This window comes from Pleurodeles waltl, chromosome 1_1, assembly GCF_031143425.1.
Source record: "Pleurodeles waltl isolate 20211129_DDA chromosome 1_1, aPleWal1.hap1.20221129, whole genome shotgun sequence".
In the NCBI taxonomy this organism is placed as follows: domain Eukaryota; kingdom Metazoa; phylum Chordata; class Amphibia; order Caudata; family Salamandridae; genus Pleurodeles; species Pleurodeles waltl.
The window spans coordinates 87,922,252-87,943,422 of record NC_090436.1 but is presented as its reverse complement, the minus strand read 5'-3'; the positions used below and the strand labels follow the sequence as shown (position 1 = coordinate 87,943,422).

At 41.3% G+C, this 21,171-nt stretch overlaps 1 protein-coding gene across 1 annotated transcript in view; it reads right to left on the bottom strand.

Moving 5' to 3' along the window:
• Window positions 1-1,148: 1,148 nt before the first annotated feature.
• The window catches only part of LOC138268318 (aquaporin-7-like), a 121,678-nt gene continuing 101,655 nt past the window's right edge, over window positions 1,149-21,171 (bottom strand). The window contains exons 6-7 of the mRNA XM_069217889.1: window positions 16,522-16,739; window positions 1,149-2,605 (exon numbers count right to left, since the gene is read on the bottom strand). Of these exons, the coding sequence (XP_069073990.1) occupies window positions 2,428-2,605; window positions 16,522-16,739 (396 nt within the window). The 3' untranslated portion in view covers window positions 1,149-2,427. The remainder of the gene's footprint in view (window positions 2,606-16,521; window positions 16,740-21,171) is intronic.

Below are 21,171 nucleotides of genomic sequence, written 5' to 3'. Positions count from 1 at the left end.
CTTCCTAACTGAGAGTCGCAATCCCTATTTTGTGAGTCAGTAACTGGATACCGACACTCACAATAGGGATCGTACATTGTACAAGGCTATTTTGTGGTCACAAACTGCAATTTTTGCCTTTTGCAACCGCAAAAAGTGCATCATACATCTGGCCCTAAATTACATGTTGAGGTATGAGGAGTATGCCAGTGAAATGGCTTCTGTGTATTTTCCAATAGCATTATTCCTGAATGTCAGTATGTGGGCATTTTCAAAAACGTGACAAACATTATTAACATTATTATTATTGTTACCACAATGTGAATTGGTTTTGTTGCGTTCATACAAGGGGATGACGGCTGCTCCCTTTCAGCCCTGCCAGTTTGCTAACTTGAACTCATGCTTACATGTTTCTTGGTGTTTTTTTATGTGAATTAATCATAGACCCCTCTATGCTAAATGCTTCTGCACAAAAGTTGAATGCAATCATGGCAACATGAAATCCCATTTGTTGGTAGGAGGAATGAATACCGAAGGGTGCATAAGGGGATGACCGGGAGTCAGAATTCCAACCCTCCTAGCTCCTCTCATAGCGCTTACTATTAAGAGAAGGCTGGATATCTCTGCTCTGGTGAAGTTATTAGCACCTTTCATACCATGAATGTGCTGGAAATATTTGATGAATATCAAGGTCAGGTCTACATCTTAACCAGATACTGGATCCTTCCTCATTAATCATTAATGATTGTGATATATGATCTCAGTGTGTGTGTGTGTGTGTGTGTGTGTGTGTGTGTATATATATATATATATATATATATATAATCTCAATGTATGTATGGACGTACATAGACAGATAGACATTACACAGTGGTAGTCTCCAATGTGTAGTTATAGTTAGGTCAGAACTTCCATAGGAAGAACGTTTTTTGTTTTGCTATTAACTTTGGTGCGGCTTAACAAGTCTCCATGAAGCTTTCTAAACAAAAAAAAAGGTAGTCTGCCTAAACTCCTTCCTGGTAAGTTTTGTAGTGATTTGTCAAGCGGGAGCCAAAAAAGAGGGATCCAGAACGTTGGTTTCCCATGGTAATTCCCATAGGAAACATCTGTTGCGGATACGGAAAAAACAGCTGAACGAAATGATAGAAAATTTGGCAAACTCAGAAAGATTTAGTACTCAGGGTGGCCATGAAGGGTTTAGATGAGTGTCCTGCATTACTGACAATTCAAAAATGTGGGCCTCTGATCAGTCTAAGGAGCCTTTTCTCTCTTTAACAATTTCAGTCCTGTGGGACTGGTACTTGTGTACCAAGAGATCTGATTGGCTGGCCTCAACTCAGACAAAGATGTGTGGCCCCCATTACAGGAGTCGGGTACTTAGTCCCTGTGTCCTGAAATTGAAAAAAAAAAAAAAATATATATATATATATATATATTTATTTTTCTTTTTTTCTTTTTTATAGGGAACATCCTGACCCCTTGGCACTTATGGGTGGGGTGTCAGAGGAAACCCCCAGGGGTCAAAACCTCAACAAAAAAAAATCATACTTCTGTATTCTCACTAACTCCATCAGGCTCCCCATGAAGTACTGTGGTATTCCTGTAGGAGCTGCATCTTAAGGTTCATCCCCATGGTACCGCAGTATCCCACAAGGTTCTATGGAGATTTGAAATGCCATCAATGATGTCATTTAACATGTCATGAGTGATGTAACATTCGATGTGATAAGCACTACACGGTGAGCCGATACTCCTTGTTGTTTGCACTCACTATATGGAAAATAAACTTGAAGCAACAGCAATACCTGGAGACCATTCATTCTTGGTCGAAAGGGGAAAAATGAGGATTTACATATATATGATTTGTTTAGTTTTCCTTGAAGAAATAAGATAAATCTACAGACCCTCAATATCGCCTGTACAGTTTACATGCTGCCATTGAACTAATCCACTTGTCCCTCTTTTTAATCACACACATTGCCTCTGTTAACAGAGAATTTCCTGGATAAAAAGACCAATTTATGAAAATGTCCAAACCATGTACACATTGATGAAGTCACTGCATTCATTTACATTTTTAGGATAACATAAAGAAAGCACAGAACAGGACATGTGTGGAAACATACTGCCTGGTGACTGTCATGCTAGCTGATGTGATTGGAAATTCTGGTGTTGCCATCTCCTCACTCCAGATGTTGGTTTTGCTTGAAAATGTCTAATTTTGGTTCTAGTATCCCATATTTATTTCAATGGAATAAGCAACTTTCTCTGCACCACCTTGTGAATCGAGTGTTTTCTGTCCTAGACAGAAATTTGGGAGTCACAATCACACGTATGAATCAAGACAATTTGGAATTAGTTTCCATATTCATGTTCAAAGATGTGAATTGTGTCATTAGTCCATTTCCACAAAGAGCTTCCCTGATTGTTTTGAGGAAACTGCACATGTCACAAAGGTTGACACATAATATCAGTGTTGTGACTATCCTTGGTCTCTGGACATTTTGATTCTTTAGATGCTTCAGGCGGGTGATGTAATTCTATGAAGAGTGTGTAGATTAATGCACCTGTGACACTTCCCACCATTGGGGCTACCACTGGGACCCACCACCAGTTATTACCAGCCCTAGGAAGAAAAAAGACACAAATTTAATTACCATTATCTAGTCCAAGCAATGTTCTATTCTAATCAATCTCACAATTAACCAAAACAATTGCATTAATATATAGCATAGGGTAAATTTGACAGCAGCTGCTCTTGTGCTATTACATTTCATGCAGCTCAGGGTAGTTACAAAATTCATATTTTATTTGTGGAACTGGCCTTTCCAAGATAGTCTACCGACAACTTTCATTCCCTGTTGCACTTCTGCGATTTGATTAATTTTGTTACAGTCAATAGAGTATGACATGTAGCAAAATGATTGATTCAGTCTCCAAAGCTGGCATGTATAACATTTTAACAAATTTAAAATGCCCATAGGCAAGCATACATATATAAAACATAATTAATATTAAGAACAATTAATAGTTTTTTGGTAGACAAAAAAAATTGAAAAGTGATTTTCCAACAGGATTTCAATATTTCCCTTTGACAAACCCCTGGAAAACACTTCTAACTTTTGATCAGTTGCTCCCTTCTTGTTTTATTATAGACAATTTTGTGTGCATGAGAGGGCACGTACAACTGGTCCCAATGAATAATTTGTATTGCGCTTCCCTTTACCTTGAGTTGTGTCTTCTTCTGGGGCACTACATGTTCAGTACAGCAGTACATATTTCTCCTGCACCATAATTTTGTCAAGTTCAAATGACAACCTTGACTTTGAGTCTTCATTGTGTAAAATCTATATGCTTTATTGAAACTAAATTTCATGCCTTATTTTTAATACGTTTATTTTTTTAAACATTGTTTCTTCTGAGATCCCCTGTACCACAATGCATTTCGAGCTCCTTTCCTTCCTCATGAGTAAAACATTAAGGCTAATTGGTATAGACAAAACAAAACAATGTGTAAGAGTCATCATTTCAAACCCCCATATGCAGGTCTGGATCTTTTAGGATTTATAGATCTTAAATATTCCATTTTGTCATTAATCATTCCTTCATCTTCTGCTCCACCTAAAATGATCTTAAGTGCTTTTTCAAAATTCGCTGTTGGGTTGCAGTTCAATTCCATGTTTGTGTTGTCAATGTGGTTAAAATGATGAAAGTTAACACATGAAAATGATTTGGAGTAAAGGATATAGGCCCATATTTATACTTTTTGCCGCAAAACTGCACAAACGCAGTTTTGTGGCAAAAAGTATAGCGCTGGCTTGCGTCATTCCATAGTGCCAGGCGGGCGCCAAATTTATTGAATCCCGCAAGCAGGTGCTAAGGGTGGGGTAACATCTAGAAAAATTACGATTGCCTGGTGGGGGTGGGGGTACGGGGGAAGGGGGTTTTGCCTTATAACATGAGGCTAGGCTGGTTAGAGGCAAAAAAATTCTGTTAACCAGCCTAGCGTCATTTCCTGATGCAAAACCATCCATACCACATGACTCCTGTCTTATGAAAGACAGGAGTCATGCCCACCACCCCAATGGCCAACACAGGGTACATGTGTCCCTTGAGCATGGCCATTGCACCCAGTGCTATGCAGGGGGTCCCATTTCAGGGCCCCCAATGGCACTTCAATAATTTTTTTAAGACACTTACCTATACTGACCCTCTTAACTGGGATGGGGTCCCCCATCCTCTGGTGTCCCTCTGGTGTGGGGGCTTGGGGTGGGCACCTGTGGGTTCATTCCATGGTGTTTGACCATGGAAATGGGTCCACAGGTCCCCTAACGCCTGCTCTGACCCAGGCGTTAAATAGTGGCGTTAAGTGGCGCTAAGCAGGCTTAGCGCCATTATTTAGGCCTGCCTCCCACCTGTGCACCTTTTTTGCATGGGTGGATGAATAAGGTGCTAGAGGCTTTGAGTCATTTTTTGGATGGGAATGCCTACCTTGCATCTCATTGACGCAAGGTGGTTTCACACATCCCAAAAATTCTGTTAACGCCTATATTTTGACGCTAGACGGGTCTAGCGTCAAAATATCAATATGGAGTTAAGTTTGCGCCGAATTTGCGTACAACAAAATGACGCAAATTTGACGCAAACATAGTATAAATATGCCGCATAGTTTTTACACAACAAGGGCTTTGAGTCAAGGTTGTCATTTGAATATTTGTATTTAAACTTGAAACAATTATGGTATGAGGGAAATAAGTACTGCTGTACTGAAAATGTAGTGCACCAGAGGGAGACACAAACCAGACCAACAGGATCTCAAGACTGAATTCAGGACCCCTTAATCCCAGAAACCCAGAAGCCAATTTCTAAATGTGAATTCCTGGTAAAAAGTTAGCTTGCATACACCTCTGTTAGTTTATTCACTGCAAAAGCCTACTTTCTGAATATCTACCACAACAGAGTACAGACTCAGCTTGATTGCCATCTTTAACTAACAGACTTTACTTTTGGGTTTCTTCATATCCCTTGAATACACAAATTATCAAAACCTCCGCTGGAAGATTATTACTCTTTTTGTATTCTGTGGACCACATCTCACAGTTTATCAGACACAGGCATTAAAACCATCAAAGCACTCTGCATCATCATCATCATCATCTGTCAACGTGGCATTTCCGTGGAATTATGAACACCACCTTAATCAGGACAATACGATAAAAACAGTAAATTGATCTGTATTGTCAACCAACTAATGTACTTCTATTTCTATTTCTACTTCTATTTCCTTTATCCTTTTCAAGCACCCGTTAGGTTCTCTGTCCTGCCTTCTATGTAGTTGCAAGGAATACTTTTGTTTGATAGAAAATGCTTGCTCTCAGATTCCTTATTTTAGTAGCAACAGGTCCTTCTTTTTAATTTGGAGCCAGATTTGGCCAGATCGCTGTTGGATGCCCGTATCGGTAATAGGGATGGTCCATACTGATGGAGTTTAGGGATTGAAAACCTGCCTCCATAACAATAGGAGAAGACTCCAAGGCTGTCTAGGAGGAATGCACAAAGCCCACTGTCACCCATGCCCAGTAATGTGACCCATAAAAAAGGCTGCAGGCACCAAATGGCTAAAGCAAGAGTGGCATTTTCAGAATTGCAATTTAAAATCCAACTTCACCATAAGTTATGATTTGAAATTTCAAATCGAGGGAGAACAAACTTGAAGTGGCTACCTTTGGAATTTGGAAATTGCACTTATAAAAATGTAAAAAGGTAATCTCAGTGTCATCCTATAGGAGAAGTAGGCCTTGTAGTAGTGAAAAATGAATTTAAACTACAGGACATGCATAACATAAAAGCACATGCAACTTTTTAAACACACTGCACCCTGCTCTTTTTGCTGTCCAGGGACTCCCTAAGGGGTATTAGCAGGCCAGTTTGGGCCTGGCAAAAGGATTATTATGCCAGGCTGAAATGGCAGGTAACACTGCACACACACAGGCTGCAATGGAAGGCATGGGGCATTTTAAAGTGCTACTTAAGAGGCCCACTAGTAGCATTTATGTAAGAGGCCCCAAGTAAATGTAGTAGCACTTTACTATGGACTTATATGCCAGTTGGGAATAAACCAATCTAACAGGTTTAGAGGAGAGAGCATATTCATTTTAGCACTGGTTAGCACTGGTTAGCTGTGGTAAATTGCACAGAGTCCTGAGGCCAACAAAAACGAATTCATCAGAAATAGGAGGAGGAAGGCAAAACAATTGGGGATGACCCTATAGAAAGTGTCAAGTCCAATAAGAACAAAAAATGTAATCCAGAGCATATTCTAAAAGTGTGCATTTGTAGATAAAAGAATTAATCTTGGCAGGAGTGTTGTTGAAAAATGACTGCTGGAATATTTTGGCACGCATATCTCCTGAATGGATCAACCGATTTCACATTTATTTAGCAGTCAGTTCTCTATAAAACACACTATTTTCCATATGGAACACTATTGTATATCTGAATTGTGCTAAAGCACCAGTGTAAAGAATTCACGGCCCTAGCTAGAGTCACATTTTTTAAATGAAGAAATATATCTGAAAGGGACCATGGTTCGAATAATAATGACCTCATTGCAGGTATATATACTTGCATAAGAGAGTGGTGGTATGACTGAGGGGATAAGTTATTCACGTAATGTTTTGCACCTCTATAAGTGCTATTGCAGTATGTAAATGGTGAGATTCCAACCTAACTGGGAGTTAGTGGGACATGCACATTTATGAAGTGTTTGTTATTTGGGGACTGTCTGTATGGAATGAAACAATGGAGAGAGGTTTTAAGTTAGCTAAGGGAGATAGTGTTCCAAACCACAAGGAGGATCACATACAGTCTGGTAGAAATGTATTTTTGCCAAAAACAAAAACTGAGGCCCAGATTTACAAGCGGCCTGTGTCACCGATGCGTCATTTATTTTGACGCATTGGCGGCGCAGGCTGCTGACACATTTCTGCAAGGCCTCGCAAAGCCACTTTACGTGGCTTTGCATGGCCTTGTAGATATGGAGTAAGGCAAATTAAGTCGCTGTGTTGCCTTACTTTGCATCGGGGAGGCGTTTCCATGGGAGTTCCCTGCAACATAGGCACCCTTGCACCATGGTGCAAGGGTGCCTGCATTGGTGCACAGCAGCCATTTGTTGCCAGCACAGTGCAAAAGGACAGGAATGCACTGTACCTCATAGATACTGCGCATTCCTGCCCCTGTGTTTTGGCACAGGCCAGCGCAGAAAGACGGCTTGGGGAGCTGCCCTGCACCAAAACAGTGTAAATTTGCCCCTGAGAGACTAACATGTCTTGATGCTTATGCTAGAAGAAGCTTGACTGCTCGATGTGAAACCATAGGCAAACATTTTGTTATAACAGGAACAAGCTCAATCCTTGGAGTCCCTCATGTTGGCCTTCAGAGATGGGCATCCCCCTTCCTAAGAAATCAGTAAAAAGCCTTGGGGTCTTCATCGACGAGAATTTCTCTATGAAGCCCCAGCTAGAAGTGGTAACCTCTTCCTGTTTCTTTCATCTTAGAAGAATCAGGAAAATTAGTACATTCCTCATCGCATAGGCCCTGATTCAAGTAGTCATGGCCCTAGTCATCTTCAGAGTTGACTACACTAGTTCTCTTCATGTAGGGCTTAATTGTAGGCTCTAAGTGGCCCAGAATCGAGCAGCCAGATTAATTTTTCATCAACCCAGACACTGCCACATTGCCCTCCTGATGAGGAAATTGCCCTGGCTTCCTGTAGAACAGAGGACTGTCTTTAATACGGGCTGGATTATTTTTAAAAACCTCAGTGGAATAGTCCAACTTTCATATCAGAGCAAATTCAAAAATATACTCCTAGTCGAGACCTAATATCTATCCACATTAATTTTATCAATATTTTGAAATTCCAAAAGAAGAAAATGGCAGGATCCAGATTCTCAGTTCTGGCCCCTCTCATCTGGACTGTCCTACCTCCTGAGATAAGATCCACCCATAGTTACCTGAGATTCAAGCAACTATTAAAAACATGGCTCTTCAAACAAGCATATCATTAAGCTTTGCTGAGTAGTACACAATACTCCTGTTAGCCTAGCACCAAGAAACCGCTCCGGTGCATTTGCGCATTAAAAATTTCAGTAACATAACAAAATAACACTATCTTAGTATTCTGCAGGAACCAAGTTCTCAAAATTCTTTAAAAGTCCAGACTTCCCTTTGCAAGCCACAGTCTGACAAAGATGGATATATATTGTTTTTATGATGGAAAAAGTCAGCCGTATCTCCATTCTGGGCACATTCTTTCACCTTATTTAGGTTTGTTTTTTTTATTTTTGACTACTTGTACTAAATGATGTCTCTGATTACATTATTTTTGCATATACAGTGGTTAGGCCAATGACCCATAACTTTAAATTATCTTTGGTAATTTAATCACCATTCATTCAGAGTGTTTAAGTTTAGTCCTTGGTGAACCATTGTTTTATATCCCTACTTACCCACGTTCCCTTAACATAATGGACTGCTCTTGTTTCTTAGGAGCCTAACCGTGTCCAAAGCACATTATATATTATTAATAATACTAATAAACCTACTACTAACAATAGACATTTATAGAGTGCAATGTTCACCTTACAGGCATTCTGGCTCTATGTCACCCTTGCTGGATCAGCAACAAACAGGACCTACCCATCCTTACTTAGAAACCATCTTTCCTGACTAGTTCTAGATATAAAACTGACTACTCTCTAGCCAGGTTTTTAGACCCTTCCTGAAGTAACTGAGGTTCATGCTGGCTCTGAGGGGATCTGGAAGCTGGGAGCTCGTTCCATAGTTGAGCTGCCCCCACCTCAAAGGTCCTGCCACCAGACCTCACTTTCCGGAATTTCAGGACACATAACAGGTTGGCAGAAGATGAATGTAAGTTCCTCTTTGGCCTGTAGAGCCTACATTTTCTTTGTATCAAAATGGGTCCTGTTCCATGTAAGGACTTATAAAACACACACATTGATTTAAAGACAATTCTTTCTTTCACTGGGAGCCAGAGTAACTCTCTAAGAGAGCCTGGTGATGAAGCATATCTGGATTTGTCCAGTGCAAGTTTTGCAGTCATGGATTGCACTCTATATAATCTTTTAAGTATGTAGTCGTGTGCGCCCATTAGGAGTGCATTAATCACTTCTGCTAAGGATAGTACACTGAACCACTAACTTTGTTGCTGGCTGTGGCAACAATGGTTTGATTTTCCTAAGATTCTGCAGTAATCCGAAACAGGTAGCTTCAATTTTATTAGTGTGTGTCTCCATGAAGAGCCTATCACCCACATATGCTCCTAGGCCAGAATTTATTCAGGAGTGTATAAGGCTCTTTAGAGGGTGAGCAACATAAACATTCAGTTTTCTCCCCATTGAACATTAATGAGTGCTTCTTCTGCCAGCTTGCCATCTCTTTTAGGCATTTATGGACCCCCTCCACTGATGTGTGCCTGTTTTTACCCAGTGACAAAATTAATTGTGTGTCACCAGCATAGTTTACAAAGCTGGCACCATATGATCCTATGAGAATCAGTAGTGGGTGCAAATGTATATTAAAAAGGATAGAACTCAACGCTGATCCCTGAGGTACATTGTGTTACAGTTTTCTTAAAATCTGAGTAGAACGGGTTGTTGAATTTGGTGGTTGACAGTGTCAAACGCGTCGGACAGATCTAAAAATATCAAGACCTCTGTTTGACATCTGTCTGCCATCTCCTGCAACTCATCCATGATGAGAATCAAAGCCAAATAGTTTGATAATTTCTTGCTGACATATTTCTTTACTATTGTTACTGGGTAAGGAAGTTGTGATATTGGACAGTAGTTGCTGAGATCATTTGAATCTGCTGTTGGCTTCCTCAACAGTGGGTAATTAAGGCTTTCTTTCATGCCTGTGGCACTATGCCTGCAAATCTTTAATAGGCTCAGGTATAACTCATTCGCCCATTCATTCCAAATTCTAGATGGTATCAGGTCCAGTAAGGAGCCTGAGGAAATAGTCAAGGCCAATTACTGAATTTCCTCCTTGCTCATTGGCTCCATACTTTCTAGTTTAGTGGCCACTAAATCTGTTTTTTCCACCCTGATGGTCTCCTTACCTTTAGAAGTCTATCCAATGTGTCTATATTAATGTCCTCTAAGACTATCTCAATTTTCTTGATAAAGAAGTTTGACAAATTATTGCACAGTTCTTGTGAATGTTTTAATGTTTATTTAATACATTCTGGGTTTGCTGGATCCCTTACTATGCCAAAATCTTTCTCGGCCTATTCAATGCTTCTACAATAGTTTTTGTGTAATAGTTTTCTTTAGCCTTTCTTATTTCATTTTTATAGTTATTCAGTGCATTTTTAGTTGTACCCTATCGTCTTCTGGGTATACCTTCTGCCACTGTCCCAAGTTCCTTACATTTAATTTTAATCTCTTTTAGAGTTTCTGTATACCAGGTGCTGATGGTTTGTGCTGCTATGTCACTTTTATATAGGTATGATTGTGTCTAGAGTTCATTTAATTGATTCCTGTAAATAATATAATTGTCATCTACTGCTGCCCTTTCATGATAGCATGCCTTTGTTTCAAACATCTTCTCTTCCTTATGGTTCTTTAGTTTGTACCATGCTCTACCCTGTGCTACCTTTCTTGACAGTCTCTCTTCCACAATTGTTTTTGTTCTTTTTATTTTGAAAGCTATGAGTGCATGATTTGACCAGCTTAATTGGATCACGTCCCTAACTAGAATTACATTTTTTGAGGCAAATAGTAAATCAAGGGTATGTCTCCCTTGGTGTGTTGGGACACTAATAAGTTGTCCTATTCCTATATTTTTGCATGAATGTAAACGTTCTCTACACTGGGAAAGTGTACTATCTTCTGCTCAAACAATGAAGTCGCTTAGCACAAAGAAGTCAGAGTGTGTTAGGGCGAGAGTAGTGACAATTTTCAGTAATGATTCTATGAAATTGTTTATAGACCCTGGAGGTGGGCAGCACAGGACTCCTGAGAATGCCTTTCCACTCCTTTCTTTTAGGGAGAAGCCCAGCATTTCTACCCCCAGTATTTTGTCCACTTGTATGATGGTTATATCCCATTTTTCTTTAGAAATAACTGCTACTCCTCCTCCCCTTTTATCAGCTCTCGGTTGGTGAATAGCTTTAAAACCCAGGGGGCAAGATGTTCTCAGATCGACACTGGAGTCTGGAGGAATCCAGGTTTCTGTAAAGAAGATGATATCCCATTCATTTGATTCCAAAAGGATATTAAGCTCTCCTATATTGCTATAGTTCTGAGAGGTTGTGATTTCCTCCTTGTGCTCAGGGTTCCCTTCTCTAATCCTTTCCTTAGTACCAGCTGATCTAAGCTGTTTTAATTTCTTACCTAAGTATGTGATCCTTACTGGTTGCCTCAGCCCCTCTGTGCCAAAACCTGCAGCATGACTGGTGCTGTGCACAGTTGGTGCACAGACAGGCGTAGATGGGCTTGCCTTTTGGTGCACCTTTGACATGTCATTGTAGCGCCTGCTGTGCGGCTGCACAAGCTTCCTCTTTTTATTGTCCCTCCTTTCATTTAAACAACTAGACCGCTCACTATTCTGTGAACTGCTTGCAAGGTCGTTTCAACATTTACAGCTTTCAGAAAAAAAGTTTATTTTTTTTGATGATGCAACTTCTTTCTTGTTCAAGAACTGCAGTCCACCTATTAGAGTCTAAGAAAAAGTCTCCTAAGTGTCAAGAGTGTCATTGTGATGCTGGACTCACCAAGAATAACAAAGTAATCCTCTACATAAGTATCAGGTCATCTCTATTGTATTTCTTTCATAGGTCTGTAGAGTGCAGTGGCGGCTCCACCGCTATGGCAGAGGAGCATCGCCCCCCGCCAGCAGCAACCGCTGCAAATCCTTTTATATACCTTTATTATCCTTTTATTGCTAAAGTGGTAGGGCTTTGGGGATGACGGGGTGAGGGGAGTGCATTGTGCACTCACTTCAGTACATATGTGTTTGACCGGCCGCCTTGGGCCGGCCAAACACACATGCGCACTGTGCTCTTTGCAGCCCTGCTCTGTGTTGCGGGCTGGAGACAGCAGGCACAGGCTCCCAGTCTGCCTGGCAGCGCCCTGGCTGGGTGCGCCCAGGCAATCCTAACGCTGCTCTGAACAGGATTGGCCGCAGGGTAGGCTGGGAGCCTGTGCCTGCCTGCTGAGGAGATGGAGGAGTGGCGGTGCGAAGCAGAGGTAAGTTTTTTAAAATATATTTTTTAATGTTCCCCCCAGCCCCTGCACGCCGCCCCACCCCCTGTCATCCCCATGAGCCATGACTGGTAGAGTGGTTGTTCAAATGTAATCACAGGTATTTTCCGTGGACTCAAAAATGCTACTTCATTCCTAACAACATTCATGGGATGATATAGCATAGCAACTGAGGTTGAATTATCTTGAAACAGACAGAGGTTTTGTGGTTGTATGGGTGTTTTTTCTTGATTCCAGTCAGAGTGGAAAGCAGACAGCGTTGCACAAGTATTTGTCTAGCCATCACTCTCTTTCTTTTCAATCAAATCAGAAACATGTCTGCCCCAATTATGCCCATCAACAAATGTTTTATCTGCCAATTCTTTTGAAGCATATTCAAGATCAGGGAGTTTTGGAAGTACTAATAAACAGCTTGTAGGCAATGTCATCATCTTCCTAGAAGAACAACTGCTAATTTCTGCTGAATTCCTTGTCAGCATAATTGAAGAATGAAATTCAATTTTTTTTTAACTATTGCTTTTTCACTTTATGCACTGGGGTTGTGATTAACACAAGTGTTTGCAAAGACAACAGTTTTTAAGGTGTGAGTGATTACAGCACCAATATCATGAAAACAAGCCACAGTCGAGTTCCCTGGGTTAGTGGAGAATGAACACTGAACGTATTTAGGGCCAGATTTATGGAAAGTGGCACTGCACAGAGTGCAGCGCCTCTTTCCCTGCACCCCTTAGCACCCCCCTACCGCCACCATGTGTGCGCTGTATTTACAATACGGCGCACCATGGCGCAGGGTAGGGGGCAATAGTGTCAGTTTTTATGATGCTATTGATGTACTCTGCAGGAGTAGTGCCAAAATATTGGATGTACAGCATACCGTTTTGAAATCCGTCCTGTGATTCAGACGAGTTGTTAATGGCGAAGAGTAACTGTATGTTGTCTGCATAGTTGTTAACTCTGACATTCATTTGTTTTAAAGAATGAACTAGAGGGCAGATATATAGGTTAAACAGGTGTGAGGGCAAGAAGGATCCTTTGGGTACTCTGCAACTCAAGTGAACCCTGGATAAGCTAAAGGAAGTCAACCGAATCAACTATAGAGAGGATGACAGCTTCAGTGCAGGGGGCTGGCCAGAAGCCCGATTGGTGAGAGTCAAGGAAATTGGAATCCTCTAAAAGGAGCAGAGATGACGAGCGACATGAGCCCCTACAACCTTTGCTAGATAAGGAAGCAAGGAGATAGGATGGTAGTTTTTCAGGACAAGTGGATCTTTGCCTGTTTTTTTTAGGAATGGTACGACAATGGCCTCTTTGCTTAGCTAGGAACAATGCCTTGGCTGATTGATGAGTTAAGAAGGGATATAACCGGGTCTGAGAATGCAGAAAACACTGTATTTAGTATTTGGGCGGGAATGGGGGGTAGGGTGCAAACATCCTTGGGAGATCCGGACTCCACCTTAGTCAGCAAGTCCACAAGTCAATCTTTGCTGATAGCAGAGAAGCTGGAGAGGGTCATACGACTTCTGTCACCTGAGGGGACACAATTGAGCGATATGCAGTAAGGTATGCTATCTTTTATCAGATTGATTTTATCAATGGAAAAAGAGCTGAGGGCATCACATAAATCCTGAGTAGGTATTACAGGTTATGTCACTCTATCTGGGTTTGATAGTTTGGAGACAATTTTAAATATCTCCTTGGATTTATTCTCTGAGTTAAGTATTTTATTAGTGAAAAATGTGGACTTAGCATGCACAACTATTTTCTTATACTTTTTTAGGAGATGCATATAGGCTTCCTTTTTACCCAGATGAGTAATTATTTCACCATTTAGGTTCAGCCGGGGAAATTCTAGTTTGGCTGATTTCAGTTCCCCAGAGAACCATTCGGACGATTCCTGGTGTCTGTCCTATTTAGCTTTGCTGAGGGGGGCATGTGAATTGCTGGCTTCTGTTAGCCACTCAGTGTTTGCTTCCTCCTGTCTGGTGATGCACATCATGATCCCAGTGTTCACATGAATATCTTAGATGGACCTGAAATTGTAAAAATCATTACACTACACAAGACCAATATCTTTCTGACTACTCTATGAAATTCATTGCCTACATACAAAATCAGATTTGTAAACCCAGTCAACACCAAATAAATATCATCTTTGATATCTATAAAACAGACAGCTTGAAGTCCTCTGTGCAAGCTAAAAAAGGCAAAGTAGCTCATAGAAACGTCAAGCTGGCAAAAACAATGCCTAGGAAGCAACCTGAATTCCTAATAGATCAGTTGTTCTTAATGTTTTCACTTAATCATTACTGGAACTCAGGGACCCCTATTGAATACTTATTGGAATCTGGAGACCCACTGAGTCATTTCTGGAAGCAGAGTACACTGGTCTGAGCATTTTTTATGATTTGAGCCGCATAACAATACACAGGGACTTCTCATCGTCTATCCTGTATTCTGTTTGATGCACCTGCACTACTCCAACAAATCAATCTGAGAATAACAACTTAATTTTTAGCCTCTAATTTCAAATTCCTTCACTTGTCAAAAACATTTTTGGCATTGTCACTTGAACATTTCTTTTTTATTTATTTTCACTTCATAAATCTGTTAATATTATTTAATCTTCTAGGCAGTTGTAGACCCTTGAGTAGGCTTCGTGGACCCCCAGGGATCCCCAGACCACAGGTTAAGAACCAGTGTACTACATAATCGAAAGAAATAAGAGCCTTTTGATATACTGGCTACACAATTAGCATCAGTGACATATCATGGTAAAGCTGTAGTTGCACAAGAGGAACGACTAAGATGCTCATACTCAAGTGCTGAAACTACAACAGAGTCACTGCAACCCTGCACCCAAAAAGAAACTAAAACAAACGTTTCTTCATGCGGCAGAATGCAGAAAGAGCTTTCCATATGTACTGTAGACAGATTTTTTGTGTAGGCTTTGTGTTTGGCAAACAAACTGAACTGTGAACAACAATAGGTTGCATCTCATATGGGCAATATTTCCATTTTCTTGACATACGTGGTATGGCTGAGGCTTTACCAATGAGTGTTGCACAGCCCTACCAGCCTTTCAAGATCTGCCAAAAGTGACCCCGCATTAAAGTTTTCAGGTACAGATAAAATACCTTCCTGGACAACTTATATTAATTACCCAGAAGTGACACCGGCCATTTTACCCTTGTCATCCTTGTGTTTATAGAAAGGAGAACAAGTGTGAGTAAGGCCAATCTTTTGTTATTTAAACAGAAAACAGGGATTTAGATAACATCTCTCCAACTTTGGACACCTGTCAACTGCATGTGCAGAGTAGCCTACCACATGGACATATGTGGGACCAGGCTCTTCATAACTCACATCAGCTCATCGACTTAAATATCTTTGGTTAGACCCGAGATACAGAGGTTTTGCCACGGTAACCACAATGGACCACTCAACCATCTGCAGATGGCAAGTCAGGAGAACTGATCACGCATAAGTAAAAGTGGATGTGTTTGAAGTGCAAATGTGCAAAGGCTGATTTATTCTGCAGTGCTCTTTGTTTCTGTCGTGGTTGCAAACTTCACCATTTTTTATTTGTTGAACATACTTTTTAAATGTTCTATTGAAATAAACCTTTAAGTTTTAAACTTAATCAATTTCATTGCTCTATTAAAACCTAAAGTTTACCATAAACAGAAAGTAAAAAAGAAAGAGAAATCAACTCAATATTCCATAGTTACCTTGGCTTTTATTATGGAAAATACTTACCATATCTAATTTACTTTCAAGTATTACTGTAATTAGGAGGGTTTCTTGATATTTGAATGTAGGTATGCTGAAACTCCCTACTTCTGTCATTTTACTTTGTATTATAATGGGCTTATTGTTTAAAACAAAAAAATTTCCAATGTTATTAAGAATTTACGAAATCCTGCAAAAATGTTGCTAAATCGTTATTTTTAAAGAATATATATATATTTTTTTTTTAAAGAAGACGACGTGATATTCATTGATCTATTCCAAAGTTATATGTGAAAAATAAATTCCACATATAACTTCGGCCACAAGCAGCCATTTTCCCAAGTGGCTGCTTGTGGCCCTTTGTGCCAGTTATTTGGGCATAAACAACAATTCTGCAAATCTCAGCTAAACAATTGTGCAATTCAGGCTAATAGTGGGACCTATCCTCTGGATTAAAAGGTTCACTTTATAGCAATATTTATTCCAACTCTTAAATTATATTAGCTGAAAGTTCAAAGCTCACCAAAAGACTTCCAGTCCCCAGCCTGCTATTGCAGTGAAGATCCTCGGCGGAAGGTCTCTGGCTGGGTTGATAGCATATCCTGAATTCATCCCCATAGCCATGCCAATTAGTACCACCAGGATTCCAACAAGAAGAGCTTGAGTTCCATTCAAGGCCGGGTTGTTCCTCTGGTCATTGATAGCCATAATACACAGCAAGAGTGCTGCAGTTCCAATCACCTAGAGAAGCAAAACCAACAGGTTACAATAGAATATTTCAAGACATGAAATCACACTGATCATGTTTTTTTAAATCTTTTAGGCTAACAGAGTAATGTATCTTCCTCAAACATATGTAACACGTACAGAAAAACCTCCCAGAAGTTCTAACCCATGATATTTTTTAGGGTCAAGCCTGCGAGTGCAAGTGCTAGCGCACGAGTCTCGCTTGCGAGACTCTGTTGTGTTCCGTAAAGGGCCTGGAGCCCGCCTGATGCTCACCATTTGTTGTCTTACGTGTCACTCTTCTTTACAGCCTTGTAATTTGTCAAGGCATGCCTGGCATCATTTCCTTTCCTCTGTGTGGAGCAGGGATCAAGCACTAATTGATGCAATTTAATTAGAGCACGTGCGCTGCTCTCGACGTGATCGAGGTGCTGTTTGTTGTTTTTAATTTCAAGTGTTCCGCAAACAGACGGTTTACTTTCTATTATTTTGCCAAGTCATCTTTCCTCAGTTTCTTCTCATGTTTTCTTTTCTTTTTGCTCGTGGGCGCTGTTGTCGAAAGATGACAATTAATTTGTTTGAAATATGGGAGACCTATCAATCAATCAATCTATCAGGAATTTGTAAAGCGCACTACTCACCTGTGAGGGTCTCAAGGCGCTGAGGGGGGGGAAGGATGCTGCTACTGCTCAAACAGCCAGGTCTTGAGAACCTATTGCATTGCAAATGCTTGTTTTTTTTGTTACAGGCCTCTTGTTAGTCATGACCAAGGACAGTGTAGCATGGTGCATTGCATTTAGGTTTATGGTGCAAGGCCTGGTCATGGCTGCAAGCACAATCTAAACATCCTTGTAGGAACAGTAAATGACGTGCAGGTTTGCAACCAGGTTCTGGATTGTGTGGTATTCTTTATAAAACTGCAGAGGGTAGGAGGATCATACAGACAAGGGACTCCAAAGTGACTTATGAACAATTCCTATAATGTTCATGATGAAGGTAAATTGAGAAAGCTGCCATTACCCATAGAGCACATCATAGAGAGGACATACTTTTCAGTATACCTAGCTGTTTGTATTAACAATTGTGAATTCCTTTATTGTACTTGCTTACAGCACACTAAAGCCTCAGAAAAGCACATGTACACATGTTTGAAATGCACTGCCATCTTGTTATCCCATGTTGTACAATGTTCGATTAAGCATAGTTTCATTCTGAAGCTAACACAACCAAGCGAGAACTGCAGATTTAGTGAGCTCAGACTTTTTTCCATAGCATGTTATATCTCTTCCTCGTAGTCTTCTCGCATTCTTTCCACAAGCAGAGCCCAGCAGCTGCTCCTTAGTGTCTACCTGAAGTTACTGTTTGATCATGTGTCCTTTCCTCTGCTTCTTGCATTGGAAAAAAATTATATAAATGTAACGCTGAAATGTATAGAATTTATCATGAGATGCTCCAACTAATTAGAAGGTGGAACGCTGGTCAATTGAAATGGCAATTGATACTTAAAATAGTTTTCATGCTTTCTGGCTAGTTTTGCATTAACCCCGCCTTCAGGTATATATCCTAGTATGTGCCAGATGTAATGCCCCATCCCCGGTATGGATTAAACCCTCATCGACTGACTGCCTTACCAGGCCATACCATTCCCTCAACCCACACCTCTCCTGAAACGTGCCACAGGCTTGAATGCATTGGCTCTGTTACTGGATAGCTGCACCAGAGACAGCTTATATACTCCTTATCCCCGTTATTGCTAAGATTTCTTTAATCAGCCTTTTTTGCAAAGTGTAGGAAAGTCCTCCTTTTTGCCCTGGTCACCCCCACACTTTTTGGATAGGTGCTGGTGGTTACTGACTCTTGGCTGTGCCCTGGGTACTGCTTACCAGTCCCAGGGCCAGTGCTCTGTGTAAAGTGGATATGCAAATTAGGCTAATTATAATTGGCAAAGTTAACCTACCTATAAGTCCCTAGTATATGGTAGGGCATGGAGGTTTAGGGACCCCAACATAGGTAGTGCCCCCATAGGTGCACTGACGAGGTGCCCAGTGTCATTTTAAAGGCAGGCCTACCTTGCTGGCTGCTTTTAAATTAAAGTTACATGCAAATTCGACTTTGGAATTAAAAGTAGTTCCAAAGTCTTAAACTACCTTATTTTTACATATAAGTCACCCCTAAGGTGTGCCCTATGTGCCCCTAGGGCTAGGTGCCATGTAACTATAAGCAGGGAACTTATAAAAATAGTTTAATAAGCCCTGATGAGGTAAAACAGCCAAATTTGTTTCCCCCTCATTGTAGTGAATGGACTCCATAGGCTAGAATGGGGAGACTTTATTTTAATTTTAAAAGTCCCCTTAAATGACAGATACCAAGTGTTTGGTATCAAATTAATTGTTATAATAAATCCCACAACTTCCAGTTGTTGGATTTAATATAACTTGTTCAGGTAAAGAGTTTTAAACTTTACCTAAAACGTTGCCAGCTTCATCCCTGCAGTGTTTTTGCTGCTGTGCTCTGATTGGCCAGCCTCTGTCAGCCTGGCCAGGATGCCTTGATGAGGTGTGAAGTGGCCTGGCTTCACACAAAGAGATGTGCCTGTGTGTGGAGATCTCCCCTCAGCAGATGGTGAAGCAGGAAGGGGGAGGGCTGCCTAACTGGTCTTCAAAGGCAGAGAAGGACACTTGGAGCAACCCAGCAATATCCCCACATCCTGCAAACCCAGACAGTTTTTTTTGCCCCCTTGATTAGATTAGGAGAGGGCAGGAGAGGGGTGTGTTTAGGATTTTTAGCCACACCAGTGTGTGGGCTCAGCCAGATGTAACCTCCAAAAATCACTTTCAGCCATGATGGATTTTTGAGGAATGTTGCCTCCTGGGATTGATTTTTGCCACACTTCCCAGGAAGTGGTCATCACAGGGGGAAGGACCCTGCACCTGATTGGAGAACCAAGACCCCCCTGGTTTTCACCCAGGAGCAAGGATAAAACTGGCAGACCTGCACCCACACCTCAGATCCCCATCAGATTCCAACACGGAAGAACCACAGGAGAAGAAGGACTGCCCTGCTGGACTCCTGGCCTGCACCTCGACCCTGCACTCTGAAGGACTGCACCAGCTGCACACTTGGGCTTCACCACAAGAAGGATTTTGCCTGGCTTCAACTGGTTCAAGAAGGGACTCCCTGTTTGCTACAGGTGAAAAATTGCTAACCAGAGTCCCCTGCACCAACTCCTGAAGAAACCAACCAGCTGACCACTGTCCAGTGGCCAAAAAGGAGTTTGCGCCAGGTGCATTCTGGGAGTTGTAGTCCACACCCCCAAGGATCATCTGAGAGTCTCTGGAGCCTTGGGGTGAGCTGTGGACCCCAAAAGAACCGTAAAGGAACATCTGGGAGAAGATCCAGAAGTTTGGAGCAGTTTGGAGAACTTTTGGAGAAGAGTTCCAGGAGGTTGGATTGGACTGGCAGGTTCCTCCCGCTGAAGAAAATCTTCAGAAAAACGACTATGTCCGAAGGTAAACTTTTGAAAGGGGCCTCCCGCGGGCTGTAGCCGAGCCGGGCTCCATCGCCGTTGGCCTTAAACTTTGACTTTGCCCCGGTCGAGATGCGACCAGATGACCAGATTGGCGCTTTTTGTTTCTAGGCGCTAGAAAACAATAATTCTTTAAAAGTTCATATCTCCGGTTCCCCTTATCCGATTTTATTCATTTTTGTGACATTTTAAAGATAAGAATATAATCTATTTTTATAAATTGTTTTTGGAATTTTAAACTGTTTCCTGTGTTTTATTTAATTACTGTTTTGTGATATTTGAATGCTTTACACTCCGTCTCCTAAGTTAAGCCTTGTCGCTCGTTGCCAAACTATAAAGGGTTGAGCTGGGTTTAATTAACTGAGACCTAACTGGACCTAAGTGGAGGTTAGTGGCCTATTGCTCAGTGTAGGTACTTACCTGCCCTTACCAATAACCCATTTTTCAACACAAACATACTCAGAAATGACTCAACTTCATGCTTGCACAAACGTGTATGTGGAGGGTAAGGAGTATGTCCAAGATAACCCTCGTTGTATTGCACTTACTATGAATCCATGGGGCAGATGGCAAAACAAGGCTCAAGATCAGCTGGGAAGCACGTGCAAGTGACAACCCAAGATCAGCTGTGCAGCAGGTACAAGTGACAACCCAAGATCAGCTGTGCAGCACGTGCAAGTGACAACCAAGATCAGCTGTGCAGCACGTGCAAGTGACAACCCAAGATCAGGTGTGCAGCACGTGCAAGTGACAACCCAAGATCAGCTGCAAGTAACAACTTAAGATCAGCTGTGCAGCAGGTGCAAGTGACAATCCAAGATCAGCTGTGCAGCAGGTGCAGGTGAGAGCCCAGATCAGCTGTGCAGCAGGTACAAGTGACAACCCAAGATCAGCTGTGCAGCACGTGCAAGTGACAACCAG